This window comes from Pogonomyrmex barbatus, unplaced genomic scaffold (genome assembly GCF_055798465.1).
Source record: "Pogonomyrmex barbatus isolate J1 unplaced genomic scaffold, ASM5579846v1 scaffold2, whole genome shotgun sequence".
NCBI lineage: Eukaryota > Metazoa > Arthropoda > Insecta > Hymenoptera > Formicidae > Pogonomyrmex > Pogonomyrmex barbatus.
This window is the reverse complement of record NW_028297116.1, coordinates 3,799,245-3,817,412: the sequence shown is the minus strand read 5'-3', so window position 1 is coordinate 3,817,412 and position 18,168 is coordinate 3,799,245. Positions and strand designations below refer to the sequence as shown.

Sequence of the window (18,168 nt, the reverse complement as noted above, 5' to 3'; positions counted from 1 at the left end):
TATGAGATTTCTACTACACTTATATATAAGTGAGCGAAAGAGATAAGGGATAGAGGGAAAGATAAGGTAGAGAAGATAAGATAGGAAAAGAAAGAGTTAAGGAGTTCAACAATGTACATTTAAGAGCGTTCACATAACTCGCTTTTAGTCGACGCGCGCGTTTAAGAGGGATGCGTATGTTCAGTATGTGAGCGCGAGTGAGCCTGTGATTAGGGGCCCAGTTGGGCCCCCGAGGCCCCACAACCGCCCACTACGCGTGCAGAGGAAAGGGAGACAGACCTCAAACTCCCTTGCTCGCGTCTGCAAGAACGCGTGGGAACATATCGGCTCGTCTATCATTCCGTCCTTTCTTCCAAACGCCATATTGTTCGAAAAGAAATAAAAGGAGAAGAGAGTTACATATAACTCTTCGCGTGTGCTGTAAGTGTACTTTTTCTATTATTTTTAAACAAGGAAGATATTTATATTGTTGTTATTATCGTTGTCATTGTCATTTATTTGTTGTTATTATTCATTATTGTTTATATATGCACTTTTGTCACTTAATAAGAATTGAATTTTGGTTACATATAATAAAATATAATTTAAAATGTACTTTTATCGGTTTTTTTTTTTTGCTTTATATTAAAGATTTCTTTCGATTTTGATTATTATACATATATAATATATTTTTATAATATATTTTTAATTAAAAGTTTAAGGAAACGGAATAAGCAAAAAATGTTCTCACGCTTGACGATATGTCTGGCTGTTTTCGCAGATCTCGGAGGTTCCATCCAGTACCTTCTCGTGACCTATGATCTCGCATACAAAACGATCAGCATTTTGGCGGTGGGGTGATGCTAAGTAATAGCAACGTAACATCGGCACGTGATTATCATTGTATACATGAAAGTATATGCTTGTGTGCACATATTGTGTACATGTGTATGTATATATGCAACGCACAGCCGACACTTTCGAGCATGCCTCACGTGTACATTCTTTTTGCTCCATCATAATACACGCGTGATGCTCGTATTGCACCCCGTTAGTTCTGCGGTTAGCTCTCACATTGTGGGTGTTCATAATGCACCGGCACCGCAGGCCGTTTGCCGTTATCGCGAGAGATTTTGATGATAGGCCATCGCGACATCTGGAGTGCTCTTGGCAAATTTAGAGATTGCTCAGATTTCGTGGCTCTCCGAATCAACATGTTGATATATAGGATGTCCTAAATAAAATATCTTATTTAAATCACAACTTTAAATTTTTATTATCAATTATTTTTATAAGTAAATTTTTTGCATAAATAAGATTACAGAAAAATCAGGACAATGTATATTGTGACGAAACGACGGCTGCAACATTAAAGAAAAAAAGAGCAATTTATTTAAAGTAGTCTTGATAATTGTTGTTTTTCACGTTTTTCTGTATAGCAAAATGTCATTGGAATGTAATCTTTTTGACAGAATTTTAATGTTAATGTAAATATTTCCAGAAATTATGAATTAAAATGTTAATTTACTGATGAAATTGTCAGTCAAATAAAAAATTTAGGATAAGTGCTTTCGAAAGCGTTTCTGCAATAAGGAGAAGGACCAACGACACCCGGTAGATCCCTTCCGTAACCGCAGTATTCAGTGTTCTGCCGGAACTGAGATTCAGCAGAGAGAGAAAAGCTTAATTAAAATTCCAGCTACGTCGAGTCTACCCACGGAAAGTGTAAGAGATGTGTCTTATCCTATCCCCGTCTCGTCTTGTTCATGTGACATTTCAAGAAATCACGGGAATAAATAAGCCAAACCATACTCGAAGTATCTCAAAGTTCGTACTGTTCCCGACACAGTCGTCACCTTTCACGATCAGTCTTCACTTTTTCTTCAATGTTATGTTCTTTCCACTTGTCTCGCATTTGCATTAACTACAAGCAATTTAATGCATGCAAAAAGATCTCTCCATCTCGAAGATAAGCTTGACTGTTATATTTGGAATCTGAATGAGTTGCGAGAAAACTGTTATTGTGTAACAATAAAAATATATATTTTATCATTACTTTTTAAAATTTTATTTATTCAATGCAAAATTTAACGTAGTTTGCATTTTAATTAATTGTACATTTTATTGCCATTTTTATCGCAGCGTAGATATATATGCGGTCTTTATAATTGTTAAAGGGATTATAAATATCTCTTTTTTCAAATTTTATTCTAAACATATTATTATATTGTTTTTAAAATTTTATTATATTGTTGTTTCTTATTATAAAATAATTTATGTCGAATGAAACTGAAAGGATTGAACTTAAAGACGTATCTGTAAGATGACACGCAAGATAGAGGATCTTGCTTTCTTTTAGACCGACAATTGGCTTCGCTGCAACAGGTGCTACCACGATCGCCAGCACCTTTAAAACCCTAAATCCTTGCCCAGGTCTGTCGAAACTTGGTACGTAACCATAGAATCCGCTTAAATATCGTTTTTTTCTTACAAATCAATCACATTAGCTCATTTAAGCCAAGACATTTAAGTGTATAAATCTCTTAAAGCGCGTTAAAATATCAAATCTAAAATAATAATACAAAAACTATATTAAAATTGTATCTTAAAAATAAATATATAGGAAGAAAAATTATTAAAATATAAAAATTATAAAATAATTTAAATTATAAAAATATTAAAATATAAAAATAAAAAAATGTTTGTTTTGTAATAAAGAAGTTAATTTAGTATTACTTTTAATTCACGAAAGCTTTAATTTTTTATATAGTTTTAATTCGGAAATTATTAAAGTTACAATATTTTTAGAAAAAAAGCAATTTTAAGTTCATCAAGAGAACAAGAAATAAATACTCTAAAGATATCAAATAACTAATAATAACTAATAATAAGTCGCCTGAAGTCATTATTATTAGGAGGAAATGTTCTTTAATTGATATATTATCGAAGACCTCTTAAATCATGCTTGTTTCGAAAGCTAAGAAAGGCTGAGGTTTCCAGTCTCTATATCTTATTCTGTCTTCCTTTCAGTATGTGTCTCTTTCTCTCTCTTTTTCTTGACAAGGGAACTTCAGGTTTGAAAAAGGGAAGAAGAGAGGAAGGGCAGAGGGGTTAGAGAGAGGGATGGACCTCACCACTCTGACTCTCTAATTATATAGTACATCGTGTACCAAGCGAACGAGGTCGGAAGGTCACGGTTGCGAAAGGCACAAAACACGCCATCAAGATATATCGAAAAATTCAGTCGAGATGCTCAAGACGCGCGGCGGATAACCACGAAATTTATCGAGCAGCCGATAATAATTATTCTCTTGCCGCCGATCGGCTCTTTCTCTCGATACATTCAGGCCAACTCATTACAGAGTTTTTTCAGCAAAAAGACTTTTTTATTAACCTTGTAATGAGATGTAGCAACAACGGATAAATAAGAACGCAAAATAAGCATAGAAAATGAAACAAGAAAGAATACGATGATTTGAATAGAAATTTTCACCGATCGATCGATAATAAAGTAAAGTTAAATAAAATAAAGTTACAATATATATAAATAAGGATTTAATGTAAGTTAATGACACGTTAAATAACGTGTTAATTTCGATAAAGAAATATGTATTTTGATATAAATCACTATGTCGAACAGTAAGATAAAAATTTAATATTTTGTAGACAATTATCTCCTTCTCTATCGAAGAAGAACCGGCGAAACGAGGGCCGTGCGGCTTTAAGCAACAACGTGGTACGATAACGATACGTATAGTTTAACGCAGGCAATGGGTACCGACTTGTGAGGCTCATATATGCGCATCCTGGTACAAGGATAGTCGAGCGGCCAACTGGAGAGAGAGAGAGAGAGAGAGAGAGAGAGAGAGACTCGGTGCCTATTTACCAGCCCCATATTTACACGCGTGCGAGCCCGCGCGTACATCCCGGGTTTTCTTTACCGGCTAATCTACCATCTTAGATCGCATTCCCTCGTACGAACCTAGCCGCAATTATAGGCGAACTTTCGTTTGAACTCCGATTGAACTGTACTCCACCGTACACTCCCCTAGTTTTGAATAAGATGGGAAGAAATTTATTTTCTTTGCAACGTTAAGTGCACCGACGATTTCAGCTTTATAGATAAATTAAGAAAATGTAATGTGTCCTTTCAGTAAATAAATAGGTTTTTAATAGAATAGATAAATCTAACAGTAAGAGAGAAAATTAAATTATATTAGAAAATTAAATAGATTACTAGTTTAATTGTGGTTTAAGTCTGTCAAGAATATATTACTTAGTTTAATTTTATTCTTATTTAATTTTATTATTAAATTTATAAAATTTTAAAAATATAATCCTTGAATGTAAGGTACTCTTATATATTTAGTGTAAATTAGAACACATTTGTTAAAATATTACAAAGTTTATCCTCTTTAAACACTACTCTACCATTGGATCAACACTCTCGAAACAGTAGCCGCATGTCGCGTTTTACGATCCTTGCGATTGCGGAAAGGAAAGATAGAAGAGGGTTTGTTAGCAAAGCCGTAAAAATGGGGAACGGAGATGGGCTGAGAAGGGCTGCTTGTGTAATTGATGAAAATAAGCGTGCTACTTCCTACACGACGCACATAAATCGAAAGACTTAGTCTATACTTTTAAGCGCTTCGCTTTTCTAATTTATCTATTTTCCAATCACTGTTATTCCGTTACTGTGAAATTTCGATTCTTTTTTTTTTACGATTTACGATTTTACGATAATTTACATTGAAATTTGATGTGTATATTATATATTATATTATATTACATTTATCTCACACACTTTTGCAATTAAACGATAATTTAAACATAATAGAATTATGTATAAGAAATATTATATTATAATTGTCATATTTATAGTAGTAGATAATTGTCATGTAAAATCGGCTAATACGGGAAAGAATTAACAATAATCAAAATTAAAAGTAACGATGCTGTCAACTTCCACAGGAAGTGCGCGCGGCGTGTATTCACAGTTTTTACTGACTAATCTCTTATCTTAGATTCTTAACAGCATTTGCATTTACGACACATGCAATGTAATGTCGACGATTACGAGACTCTGGAATTATCTCCATGCAATTGTAGTAATTATCGCTCTGCTCTTCACGAGGCCGAAGGGCCTGTGAATCGCCTGTGATTTGTCTGTTTTCGGCAGCCTGGCATTTGCATCTCGATTGCCATTCTTATCGGCCACGGTAATCATACTAGACGATTTGTGATCGTTTCTTGTTCAAATTGAGGATATCATATATTTTGCCGCACTGCGGGATATTAGGATCGATTAAATGACGGAGAATTTGAAAAATAAGATAATTAAGTGCGAAGATAATTCTAAAAATTAAATTTAACATCCGTCTAATATCTTATCTACATAATATTGATCCTACCGATATATTTGGCAATTTTTATAATATAAGTATAAGAATATGTTAGCACTAATGATTATTATTTTAGACATTATATAAATTATATGATGATTAAGAATTGATTAGAAAGGTTGATAAAAAGTGCAATCAGTATAGCGAATATTTTAAGAAAGAAAACTTTACGATCAAAATACTAAATATATTTGAAAAAATATTTTTTATAAACAAAATCATTTTTCCTATCAACAGATATAAATAATTTTAATGAAGCTGATCATAAATAATGAACAATAAATGGTGATTATAAAATGTGAACTCTGTTTTTTGAGTATTTTTGGTGTAAAAAGTACAGTGAAGTTATGAAGATGATCTCTCGGGAGATTTATTATAAATTCCGGCGACGAAACCTTCCGCTTTTCCATCGCGGTGATTACTTTGGTCTGACCATTTTTTTCAACCAGTTCAATGGAAGAATGGCGAGAAAAAGTTGGCGCGCATATACAATAGCGTCTTACCACCTTGCCGGTAATAAAGGAGTCGCGTATACAAGATATATTTTCCATGGCGGTCCTGCTAAAAGCCATTAATGCTTGTAAAAAGTTCAAGCACGTTCTATTGTTAATTTCTTAACATCTCTCGCCATCGTTATTCATAATTTTATTACATTGCTTGAATCACACAATATAAATACATTAAAGACGTTATATAAAGTGTTTAATTATCACAAACTTGACTTAATGTATAGTTTCTAAAATGTTTTTAATATTTGGTAACAATTTTTTTTTAATATATACATTTATTTTATTTAAAATGTATATTTATTAAATGTTAACATTATAAATTTGACATTATTTTAAATATGACAAATCAAGAAAAGTCATTTGCTTCATCAATTTATAATTTTTTCATCCCGTAAAAAAATATTCAAAAATATATCGTATATACAGAGAGAGAATATAAAACGTATATAAAACGTGAGAGAGAGAGAGAAAGAGAAAGAGAGAAAGAGAGTGCGATTGGACTTTAAGAGGATTTAGTTGAGATGAAACTCAAGATTATTACTTAGAATAGCCGTTTTCATAGATCCACGCTGGATTAAAATTTGTCTGTATGCATTGATGCATTTTAAGAGAAATTTTTATAAAATATTTTTACATTGTTTTCCGAATATTTTATTATTATTTCCTTTTAAGTTGTCTACACACTTGCAATTTATTATTTTAGATGTAAAATCATGTTTTGCTACATTGCAAATGCGTTTATTCTTCGGTCTGTGACCTGTTACATGAAATAGCATGAATTGCAGAATTTCCAAGCAGAACATTTTTTGCTCTCATTATTGAAGCAAGTTGGTATAGTTGAGATCTGTGGAAACCGTTTTATTTTTACTGTTATATTTTACAGTATAATTGTAATGTATTTGTTCAGAATTGGCATTTATAATACATTTTTTTAAATAATAATAACTTTTACTACTGTACAACAATCTTTTAATTATAATGTTATAATTAATAAATTATATAATCTTATTAAAGATAGTAGATTCTAAGTAAGAACATCGTAATGTCTCTTCTCTCTCTCTGGCGACTCTCTGTTTCAAGTCCTTATCTCCTTTAAAATCCTTATCCTCCGTTTGCCCTGCGGGTGTTTAATGCCCGCAGGTATCTAGTTTCGTATTACTTTGAGATGCTCACTTCGAATTTCACCCACTACGAATTAAAGCGATAATATTATTATAATAATGAAAAATATAGTCAAATAAGAATCAAATGTCTGTTATATGTTTTGTAAATGTAACTTTCATATAAATGAAAATAAAATAATAATTTTGGTTTAATAATATGTTTTTTATCGTTATACATTTTTAACGTTATTATATATTTTACAAATAGTACTATTATATATATAATTTATTTTAATATATTTACAATCAATTTATGTTTAAAGCAAAATAGTTAAAATGTTAAATTTATATAAAAATATAAGAAATGAGCAAAGAATTGTCAATGCACGAGTATAGTTAGTATGGAAACTGATTGGAATGATAGTACGATCCTGAAATGACACAGAGCGTTTGCAGACGAGCGCAATCTCGACGTTCAAAGTCAACAATGATATGAGGTTGATTGTGATATGCAAATGGAAGATCAGTGGAAAGGTATAGGAGGGGCGTGGAGGTATCTAATGAATATTTATTGGTCCCGTTTGGCGACAGTAAAGTATAACTATATATCGATACTTCGCTGGACGCCGATTAAACGTATAATTTTCGAATTAAAGCTCCGATCGTATTAAATAGTTGCCTCATGCAAATATGAAATGATGCATATTTTAAATTCTCCCTCTTTGACCTATTTTTCGTGTTTCATAATTCAAGTTTCAGTTTACAAGCAACTTGATATGTTACAAATAAAAAAGTACGCTTTACAAAAGCAAAATCTTAAATTTCAGAACATCAAATTTAAAGAATCTATAAAATTAAATTTTCCTTTCTCTCTCTCTCTCTCTCTCTCTCTCTCTCTCTCTCTCTCTCTCTTCCTACATTTACTCTTTTAAAATAATCGCAACAAACATCTAAAAAGTTCTATAGAAGCTGCTTGCTGGAAATAATTTATTAACTTTATTGATTTTACTCACTTGTGTTAGTAGTTAATAGCAAATTGTTTATTCTTGAAAAATTCCTCTTCATCTAACACTGATTACGATTTTCCGAATAATCCTCGGATAATACCGTAATCTTAATTTGTCGATACAAATTTATCAGAAATACAAATAATTCACTCAGGCTAATCAATCACTTAAAAACTATTTATCATTCACTTCACTTTGTGACGTTATTAATTTTCTTCCAGAAAACCAAAAGTACTCCTTTCTTAGATCTTCCAAATTGTTCTAATTCTATAGGTTTCTTCATCAGAAAGTAACTACGTTTTCTTCATGGTTAGACACAACTCTTGACTCTGCTCCTTTAGGAAGAAGATTCACTTGGAGGCTTCCTGCAGAATCGATTATCGTAGACATGTTCGCCAACTGTCAGAAGATTTTTTTCGTCCCTGATTTGCCAGTGGTTAATCCATCACGCTTCGTGCGAAGCGGCGCGAAGAAAACCGCGCGTGGCGAATCGAAGATGGCGCGCGGCCTCAAAGAACACGCATTAATTCAACGCCAAAGATCATACGTTGACAAATGCGTGTCGGCTAAATGAAAGAAAAACAGAGCACATCTTATATGCCGCACGCGCGCATTCAGTTATAAGTGCTTTTTAAACAAACTTTTATCACGTGCATTAATTTAATATATTAAACTTAATAGATTTTTTTATATTTTTATGCGTACAATATATCATTATTAAAATATTGTTTCTTTTATATATAAGATATTTTTGTTCATTTATATTGCTATGAATGTAATTTTATCCGCTCATCCGTTTACAATGGCTGCTGGAAGCAAGCACAAAAATGCACATGTGCGAAATATCATATAGGGGAGAGAACATAATGTTTCTATGAAAAGAAGTTATTAGAAAATAAAAAGTAATACTCAGTATGGTTTCGTATATCAATGATAAAAGTAAGAAGAAAAACAACTTTTATATAATTAAATTGTAATAGATGTTGACAACATTTATTATAAACTAGCAAGTTAATGTTTAATTTTTGCAAAAAACTTTATAAAACTTTTAAAATTAATTGAAAAAAATTAGATATTACACATCCTTATAAATAATCTAGCAAGTAAAAATGAAGATGTTCATTCATACATTCTCTCTCTCTCTCTCTCTCTCTCTCTCTCTCTCTCTCTCTCTCTCTCTCTCTCTCTCTCTTGATCCTAAAAATTGAAACTTAATTTACCGTTTAAAGAACAAAATAAAGCAATGTATGGTGACAGGATAATACTGATGCATTGCTGACACCTGATCCTTCGATCAATCCTTCTTAAGGATCGCCCCGGGGGCGTATAAATTCTTGGATGTCTTTCCAGTGCGACGTTGATGAATAGCGCGTTTATCACGAAAATACAAAACGGGTGTCAAAACAGAAACACAGTCACGAAGCCTCGAGCGATGTCCTGACGAGAAACCGGGACGTCGTGAGACGACCTTGCTGTGTGGATGGTCCTTAAAGGGAGGACGATTTCGCGCCACGAGGATTCGCGTGACTGAATTCGCGTAAAGGAGAGATCGAGTGAATGAGCAAACGCGTCCAATTAACAGAGATTTATTAACCCGACAAATTCTCTTATCGAAATTAACCTTAATTAAATGCTAACGAATTAGTTTTGCATTCCTTTTCGGCGCGTTTGTTAATGTGAATCCAGTGTATTGTATTGGAGAACAGTTTACATTCCGCCACCACGTATTAATTGTTGTAATTAATTTTATAAGGACCAATTTTACAGTTTTTACAATGATTTGATAATTTTACTACTTATTTGTGTAAATTACTACGTCACTTCTAACATTATGTCAGAATATGTTTATATTTAAATATTCGAGTTTAGTTTTCTTTTAAAAAGTAATAATTGACGATTTTAAATGATTTTTTAAATATTTTAATCTTTTAATATTGTAATCAATTTTTTTGATTGATATTACTATTCCATCAAGTTTATTTCGTTACACGAACATTTCCGTACAAGTCCGTATTTATATTTTTATTTTTTTTATTTTTTTCGAAAAATGCGCCTTTAAATGCACATTGGCATACGTTTATGTTACATATACTAAAAAATTTAAGAAGTCAATAAATGCATTTATTGATAAAAGTGAAGTATAAATACGGACCTTTCTCTTTGAAGCAAAGAGGATACCTTGAAGCAAGAGGATCTTAATACCATAATCCTTACGCTTTCCCATTTTTTAATGTATATAAATAAATTTTAAAATATTGCTTCAGAATTGTAATAAGTTTGGCCAATGCTTTCGATTGTTGCTCTTACACATCTCTTTACTACAACGTTATTAAATCTTTTAGTCTTATCTTCACCAATTTTAACGTTATAGATGTTCACAGAAGAGTACACTTAAAGGCACTGACAAATTTTTCAAATTGTATCACACTCACATTGTACTTCCGTTTCTAATCGCGAGTTTAAAATCAAGACCTGGCAAAACAGGGTTGGTTCTCCAATAGGACCGCGAAGGTCCCAGCGTAAGTTCACTTTGCGTCAAAGAGGTTACTTGGATGTCCTTGTCAATGGTGGTGAAAGAACAGGAGGAGATGTACTTGGCGCGAGATCTAGCCGAGAGTGGTACCACCGGCCACTGAAGAAGAAGTGCTATGTGCGGATCGCACGGCCGGGTGAAACGAAGACAGGAGAGTTGAAATGGTAAGGGACAGCGGAGGCCGAAAGAGAAGTAGAAGGAGGACGAAGAGAGAGAAAGAGAGAGAGAGGGGGAGGGATACTCCGCATCCTTCGCGATGGAAGGGAGACAGAGGTCCGTCAAGGGACCTACAATGCCGAAAACATGGCCATCCTGGACCTCTTCGTCCTTTCTGCTCCTTTTTTGGAATTCAGAACTGCACCGTTTTATCAACGTTCACTTATCTTCGTTCGTTATTCACTTTGAAATTCTTAAATATTTTTACATGTGCATATACAGATAAAAAGAGGCAATTGAAATATAATACCAATTAAAGTTACTTAATAATGTCATAATGCATGCTTCTAATCAATGAATATAAATAAAAATATAAGAATCAAGAAATAAGCATTTATAGTTCTATGAAAATTTTAATTGTAATGTCTACAAGTGGGACAGATATTTTTATATACTTGAATCAATTGACGAAGTTTCTCAATTTTCATTTTCTAAAACTTCTAAAATGTTTCGAGATAATTAATACATTTCATTATTATTTAAATATGATTGGTAATAAAATAACAATCGTTCACAGATGACGAAGTTCATATGACTTCTGATGACGCGGCAAGAAAATTAATCTCACGCCGTTACTCGAAGGACTAATCTTTTCGGGTGACACGTTGATCCTAAGGTTGTATAGGTCATCCATGAGTGATCACTCGACAATTGCTTCGTCTATGGCGAAGGTCGCGAGCGAAACAGCCGATTGAAGACTTTCTTGCACCATCATCACCCTCGCTTCAGGTCCTAAAGCATAATGCGATAGCCTTTTATTGCGATAATATGAACATCAACTGGTAACGATCATTGACAAGGAAATGCGAACGCAAGTACGAAGCCTAGAAGCATTACTGTCTGTCATCACACAGATGAATAAAATTCAATTTTTGCTAATCAGTATGGGAAATATTTAAATTCTCAATTCATCCAAGAAAATAACAAGGAAGGACGAAACGCACGGAAAATTATGTGATTATTATAAAATTATATGTAAAATTGAAAAAGAAATTAAGAACTTTATAATTGTTTCGGAAGGGAGATTTTTGTATTTTAAGATCTATTCAGATACTTCTACCAATTGTGATCTTGATTAAACAAAAAAACGATTAACGTGACAAATAAAGTAGAATAACCATAACTTTTACAATTCTTTGATACATCGCTACTGTTTACGTTGACAACGTCGCCCTCAGTGAAGGTCTTGTATTATGGTAAACGAGACATTGGTGGTGGCCTGCCAGTCAGGAATGCCCCTACTCTCTCTTTCTCTCTCTTTCTCTTACTTTCTCTTTCCCTCTTCCTCCCCTCTCTCTCTCTCTCTCTCTCTCTCTCTCTCTCTCTCTCTCTCTCTCTTTCTTTGCCTCCCTTTCCTTGCACTCTTCTTCGCGGCCGAAGTTATTCGAAGTTTCGTCGCGTTCGTTTCCTACGGTCGGGCCGTCGCGAAACCCCTAATGAAAGCCCTTTCCCCGACCACCAATTAACACCCAAGTGACACCCAAGGGATTCAGCACGTCCTAACAAGGACGAAGATGAAAGCATCCTTCAAGTTTAATTCTCTTGTGGACTTTTAATAATAATAATTATCTTACAATTATGTGTGTCGCTTTTTCTAATAATCTATATATACTCTTTGAATTATATTCTAAAAAGATTACTTATTAATATTAATAATGTTTTTAATGTAACATACATTTAAATAAATTTTTTAAGAAAATAATTAACAGTAGCAGTAATTACACAGCTAGTCAGACAATCTATATTTCAAGATAGAATATCAGTGTACAATTTAGTAATTTAAAAAAAACAGTTAATATGATAATTTTAATATCAAGAAATTTAATATTAAAAGAATAATAATAATAATATTCAAATTTTACTAATTTACATAAATCCTTAAAATTCTTTAATGACGAATAGATAATAAGTGAAATAGAAAAATTACAGAAAAATTACATAAAAAAATTACAGAATTTAAAAGTTTTATCAATTCAAACAGAAAGATAATTTTATATAATATATAGAAAAAAATATAAATTTTGTATAATTATTTTGATGTATAATTATCTATAATATAAGTTTAGATAATATATAATTATCTATGATTAATGTAAAGAGTAAGCTTTATTTAGAAAGAGGATAGAACATGAATGATAAGAAGCCAAAATGCTTAATATTGTTAATCCATTCAATGTTAATTCCAAGCGACGTGACAACTTGTGACGCGCAGCGCGCTCGTTATGACGAGCTGACTATCTCTTATGGGGACAAGATGATAATTCAATTACGGTCGGGTACACATGTTGAATAGTTCGTGCGCATGAATATTGGTTTCGCATGCAGAACGAGGACGGGACCACACATGCTATATTTACCTTAATGAATAACGAATGCACATCTCGTAAAAGTATTCTTCAAGCGATGTTTAGGACAATCTGCTAACTAGATTGTTGCAACAGCTATTTCTAAATAAGCTAAGAGTACTTGTTTAAATATCATCGGCCCTCCCGCACAAATTCTCCTCAAATACGAAAAAGTTTCTTAAATGAAAAGATTTCTCTCCGCAGTCGCATATTAAAATATATTGATTTAATAACATTTTTAATGGAAGTTAAAGAAAATTTATCTTGAATTAAAAAAATTTAAGTAAAATTCTATAAATTGTATTCTATAAGAAAATATTTTAAATTTAAAAGATCGAAAAGCTTAAGTAAATTATTTTTTTTTTTACTTTATTTTTTTACTTTATTTTTTTTTACTTTATTAAATAAGACAAAGTTACAAAATAATTTTATTAATTTATAGAATTTGACTTTGATAATTTTAGATCTTGGAAGAAAATTTAATATACGCAGATTTTAGTATTTTTAATATTTAATAATTTAAACATTTTAAACGATAATTTTATTATATAATTATAAAAAAAATTAAAAGATTTATAAAATATTGGTTTATATTAAAACTTTTTGTTCAATTGAAAAAGATAATAACTAATTTTATTTCAGATATTATTTTCTCCGAACGTGGACTGCATTCATTAAAATACAAAGGTTTCTGCATATTAACGAGCAGATATCATATCAAGTTACCTATTTTGTCTGATAATATTGTTACAAATTAATTTGTATTTTGCATTGTAGACGTGTGCCGCATAAAAACATACTTGCATCATTAATTTCATATTATACTGTAAAATATAGTACGACTTGTTTTTATTATTGTGATAACCAACATTTTATAATTAGGCTTAATTAATTTATAATAATTATATGTAATAATTAAAATGTTTATCAAACATTTTAACATTATCATTTTCAACATTAAAAAATTTTACAGAAGATATATTACTTTTTTATAGATCACAGGGTTTATTTGTATGAGAGAAATAAATTCTTAATATAAGATATACATATATTTTATATATTAAGAAAGATTACAAAAAATTTTATTACAAAGTGTTTCTTAAGCTACGTTATAAATTAAACAAAATAAAGATAAAGTTTTAATTATTAAGTTAATTTAATCTGTAAATTGCTTATACGTAGAAAATGAGTGCATTTTATATTTCTTCTTTCATATCATAAATAAGTAATTTGGGATGTCAATTTTTCATCTTCGGATATCTTTCTTTGTAATGTATATACCTGCTAAAGATGAAACAGATTATATCATGCAATTCTTACTTGAAGGATATCTTCATTTGTGCATTATCTTTCAGAGAAATATCAGCAGTCGGTATATGGGAAGTATGTAGTGTGTATGATACTAACCAACATATGCACATACATATATAATCAGACACTATAAAGATATACTTTCCACATACCGAAAATATAAAATATAAAATTTGATAGATTTTCTTTAAAAAAACACTTAGCTTCATAACAAATATCATATATTTCTTTCCTCTTATAGTAACTATAAACCGAGAGATTAACAAATTAAAATCTAAGACAAAAATCCAAATATAAAAAAATTTTAAATCTAAAAATAAATGCAGTTAATTTTTTTAGTTAATTTTTTTGAATAATTTTTAAAAAAAATAAATAAAATATGTATATATATATATATATATATGTATATATATAAAATTATAAATAAAAAGATTTAAGGATATGTTGGACGTAATAAGTGAACAATTAGCATTTCCATGTATATCGTTATGTATTTACAATTGACAACAAAACAATAAACGTAACAGATAGCCTCGCCCTCGGCCGGAAAGTATAATCGAGGTATCGTTCTAGGAGAGCGCGAGGCCAGAGAGAGCTAAAGGTCTCACATAAATATAATAATTATCCATCATATAATAATTTATTACAATGTGTAATATGTGTATAATATATATATATATATATAATATGTTATTTAAATTTCTTAAACATCTGCTTAACTGTCCGACATATTTTTCTTGTTGCTTTCTTTGTCTTTCTATCTCTCCTTTTTCCACTCACTTTTAATTACTATTACCAGCTTTGTTCCTTAATCTTTAATATATTCGGATTGTCCCGTACTTGATGATGATATCGTACAACGCCCACATTCATTTTACGATTGCGAGTACTGCTAAAATTTACGTTCGGCGATATGATGACGTCTTTTCTTTGTTCTTTTTTTTTTTCAAAATTCCAATTCACGAACGCATCTGGATCGTTTCGCCATTATATTTGTCAAACATCACGGCTCCAGGATATTTTACATTCTTCCTTCATCCACGCTTTATGAGCAGGTGTTTCTGCAGCCAATTTGGGATCTTTCCGCTCTACGAGCTCGAATTAGTTCAATTACAAAAGTATAAGATCCTTCTAGGACGGTAAGATCCTTTGATTATGAGGACCCAAGGATTCAAGGATTTCAGGAGCTAACTAAACCACTTCGTGGTCGCGATCGTCGTTTTGCTCAGAAAGCAAGCAAAATGCAACCTTTGGTATCACGTTTAGCAAAGGTGCATATGTATAAAACTTTAACTTTCCTCTATTGATTTATCGATAAAATTGTCTCCTGCAAAGAGGATTTTGATAATATTCGAATTTTATTAATTCTTTGATCTTCAAAAACTTATTAATTTTACTTAAAATGACGTGTGAAAGAGTTGAAGAGATTTTATTTTATTGGTAAATTAACTTTGAAAGTTTCGCATTGCATTTTGCATTGATATTGCACGTATACTTTGGTTATATCTTTAAAGAAATATCTTTAAAGAAATATATATTAATTTATTACGCAAATCTATTTTAAGTAATTATTTTAAATATGAAAAGAAATGCAGTTCGTATGTGTGAGTCCTCCATATTAATTTCTTGTGGCAGTGTATTACGCATAACAGATTTACGTTAGTCTTTATTTTACACTTATATATATATATATATATATATATATATATGTATATATTTATACAAAAAAAAATAATCACATACCGTGTATCCGATGGAAGTCGAACTTTGAAGAGTCTGTACCACATGATTAAATACATCGGATAGTTTCGTGGTGTTTTGCGAGAAGAACAGTTCTGAAGGAAATCGACTTACATTGTGAATGTCTGAATGCAAAACACGCTATTTAACAGGATTTATTAGTCTCTGTAAAAATTTTAAGAATTCAAGAAAAGTATAAAAGATATGAAAATATGAAGAATGATGCTTTATAGAAATTCATATTTAATACAAAGAGATAATGTTGGAACAAATGAAGAAAATTAAAAACATTCATAAGATGATGATTTAAAAATCCGATAATTTTTATATATATAATATATATAATATAAAACACATATGTGTGTGTGTGTGTGTGTGTGTGTGTGTGTGTGTGTGTGTGTGTGTGTGTGTGTAGATACGCGACACGGAAAGGGTACGAAGATCATGCTATGTGCGTATCATGTATCATAATTTATATGTGCAATACGTACGTTCGCAATGAAACCACCTGCATGGCAGTTATGTTATCTGGAGCAACGATAATGAGCGACATTGCTTGCATCAACGGTTTCACCCATATTAATTAGTTCCAATTTGGTATGGTTAAAAATATAAGTCTATTTTTAAACTATAAATAAACTAAATGATTAAAAAGATTTTATATATATATATATATATACATATATATATATATATATATATATATATATATTTAAAGATTATATATAATATATTATATGAGAAAAAGATTTAAAAATTTAAAGACTAAAAATTTTGAAAATTCAAAAATCCATTCTCGTCGATGAACAATCTCACTCGTTACGCTCTCAAAATATTTTTCCTACATTCATTCCCTACGTTACAACGACATGACGTCACGTGTGGATATCGACACACCAACCGGAAAATAATAAATGATACGCGTGATGCAAATACAGTTCTCTTAGAAAGTAGCAAATTTTGGCGTCCTTATAGTATATATAAATTTATGTTATGTACAAGGAACATCTAACATTGTAGTGGCTAGAGTATTTCTTTTTTACATCTTCATCGTCGTCAATTCATATTGAGCCGTCACTTTCCTCCTCTCTTTTAACGACTAGAGATTCATTATCGACTAATTAGCGAAATGCATCGCTTTGATTCCTTCATGCAAAATTTGATTGAAGTTTCGATTGATCGCTTGTTTTATCATTTTTCTTTTTATGTTTCATAAATATTTACCAACGTCCACCGAATATATTGTAAAAAGTTTCAGGGAAGGCGCTGTTAATTTTTATTTTATTTATTAAAATTCAATTAATAATTATTAAGATTACGAAGATATTTCTTTAAAATCCTTATATATTTTTACTGTAAACTATGTTTTTTTCATTAATCAATTACTTTGTTTATAAAAACTCATAGTTTTCGGCGCATTTCAATTCTCTATTACATTTTGTTCTGCAAAAATGCATTTTAAACTTTATATTTTCAAGAGATTATTCTTTGAAGAGACTTAAGTATTTTATGAGAGATTACAAAATAGATTTAAAAGTCGTATGTCCTTAATTTATATTTTTTTCTCAGCTGAGTATAACAATCTCTGTCTTTCTAAATTCATAATTACGCATTTTCATATTCGGTAGACTCGGCAATTTCGGCTCAACCATCCCTCAGTAGTGAGGAACTTCTCTTCAATACCCCCCTCCGTTCGTCCGGAGCTCACGTTCCCTGGGACATCCTGCATTAACCCGTCGAAGTGTCAGTAGCCATTTCTTCAACAGGTCTGTGGCAAGTCGCCTAGAGCAAGGTCGATGCCGTAAGGACATCTGGGACGACTGGCTTCGGAGGGGGGTCCAAGCATCACACTCGCATCTCGCTCATTGCCGCCTGCGACACGCGACTCGAAACTGTCGCGCTTTGTAGAAGAGGTTGATTCTCTGGTGGACTTTTCGCTCTGGGCGGTGGAGGAGCCCGTGGAACCGTCAAATGGATGGAGCCATTTGGAGGACCCTAAAAAATAGAAAAATCACCTTGAAAT

General features: G+C 31.5%; 1 protein-coding gene across 1 annotated transcript in view; it reads right to left on the bottom strand.

Annotated features, from left to right (window-relative positions):
* Positions 1-14,876: 14,876 nt before the first annotated feature.
* NLG-4 (neuroligin 4) overlaps positions 14,877-18,168 on the bottom strand; it is a 187,911-nt gene continuing 184,619 nt past the window's right edge. The window contains exon 14 of the mRNA XM_089077120.1: positions 14,877-18,140. Within this exon, the coding sequence (XP_088933246.1) occupies positions 17,991-18,140 (150 nt within the window). The 3' untranslated portion in view covers positions 14,877-17,990. The remainder of the gene's footprint in view (positions 18,141-18,168) is intronic.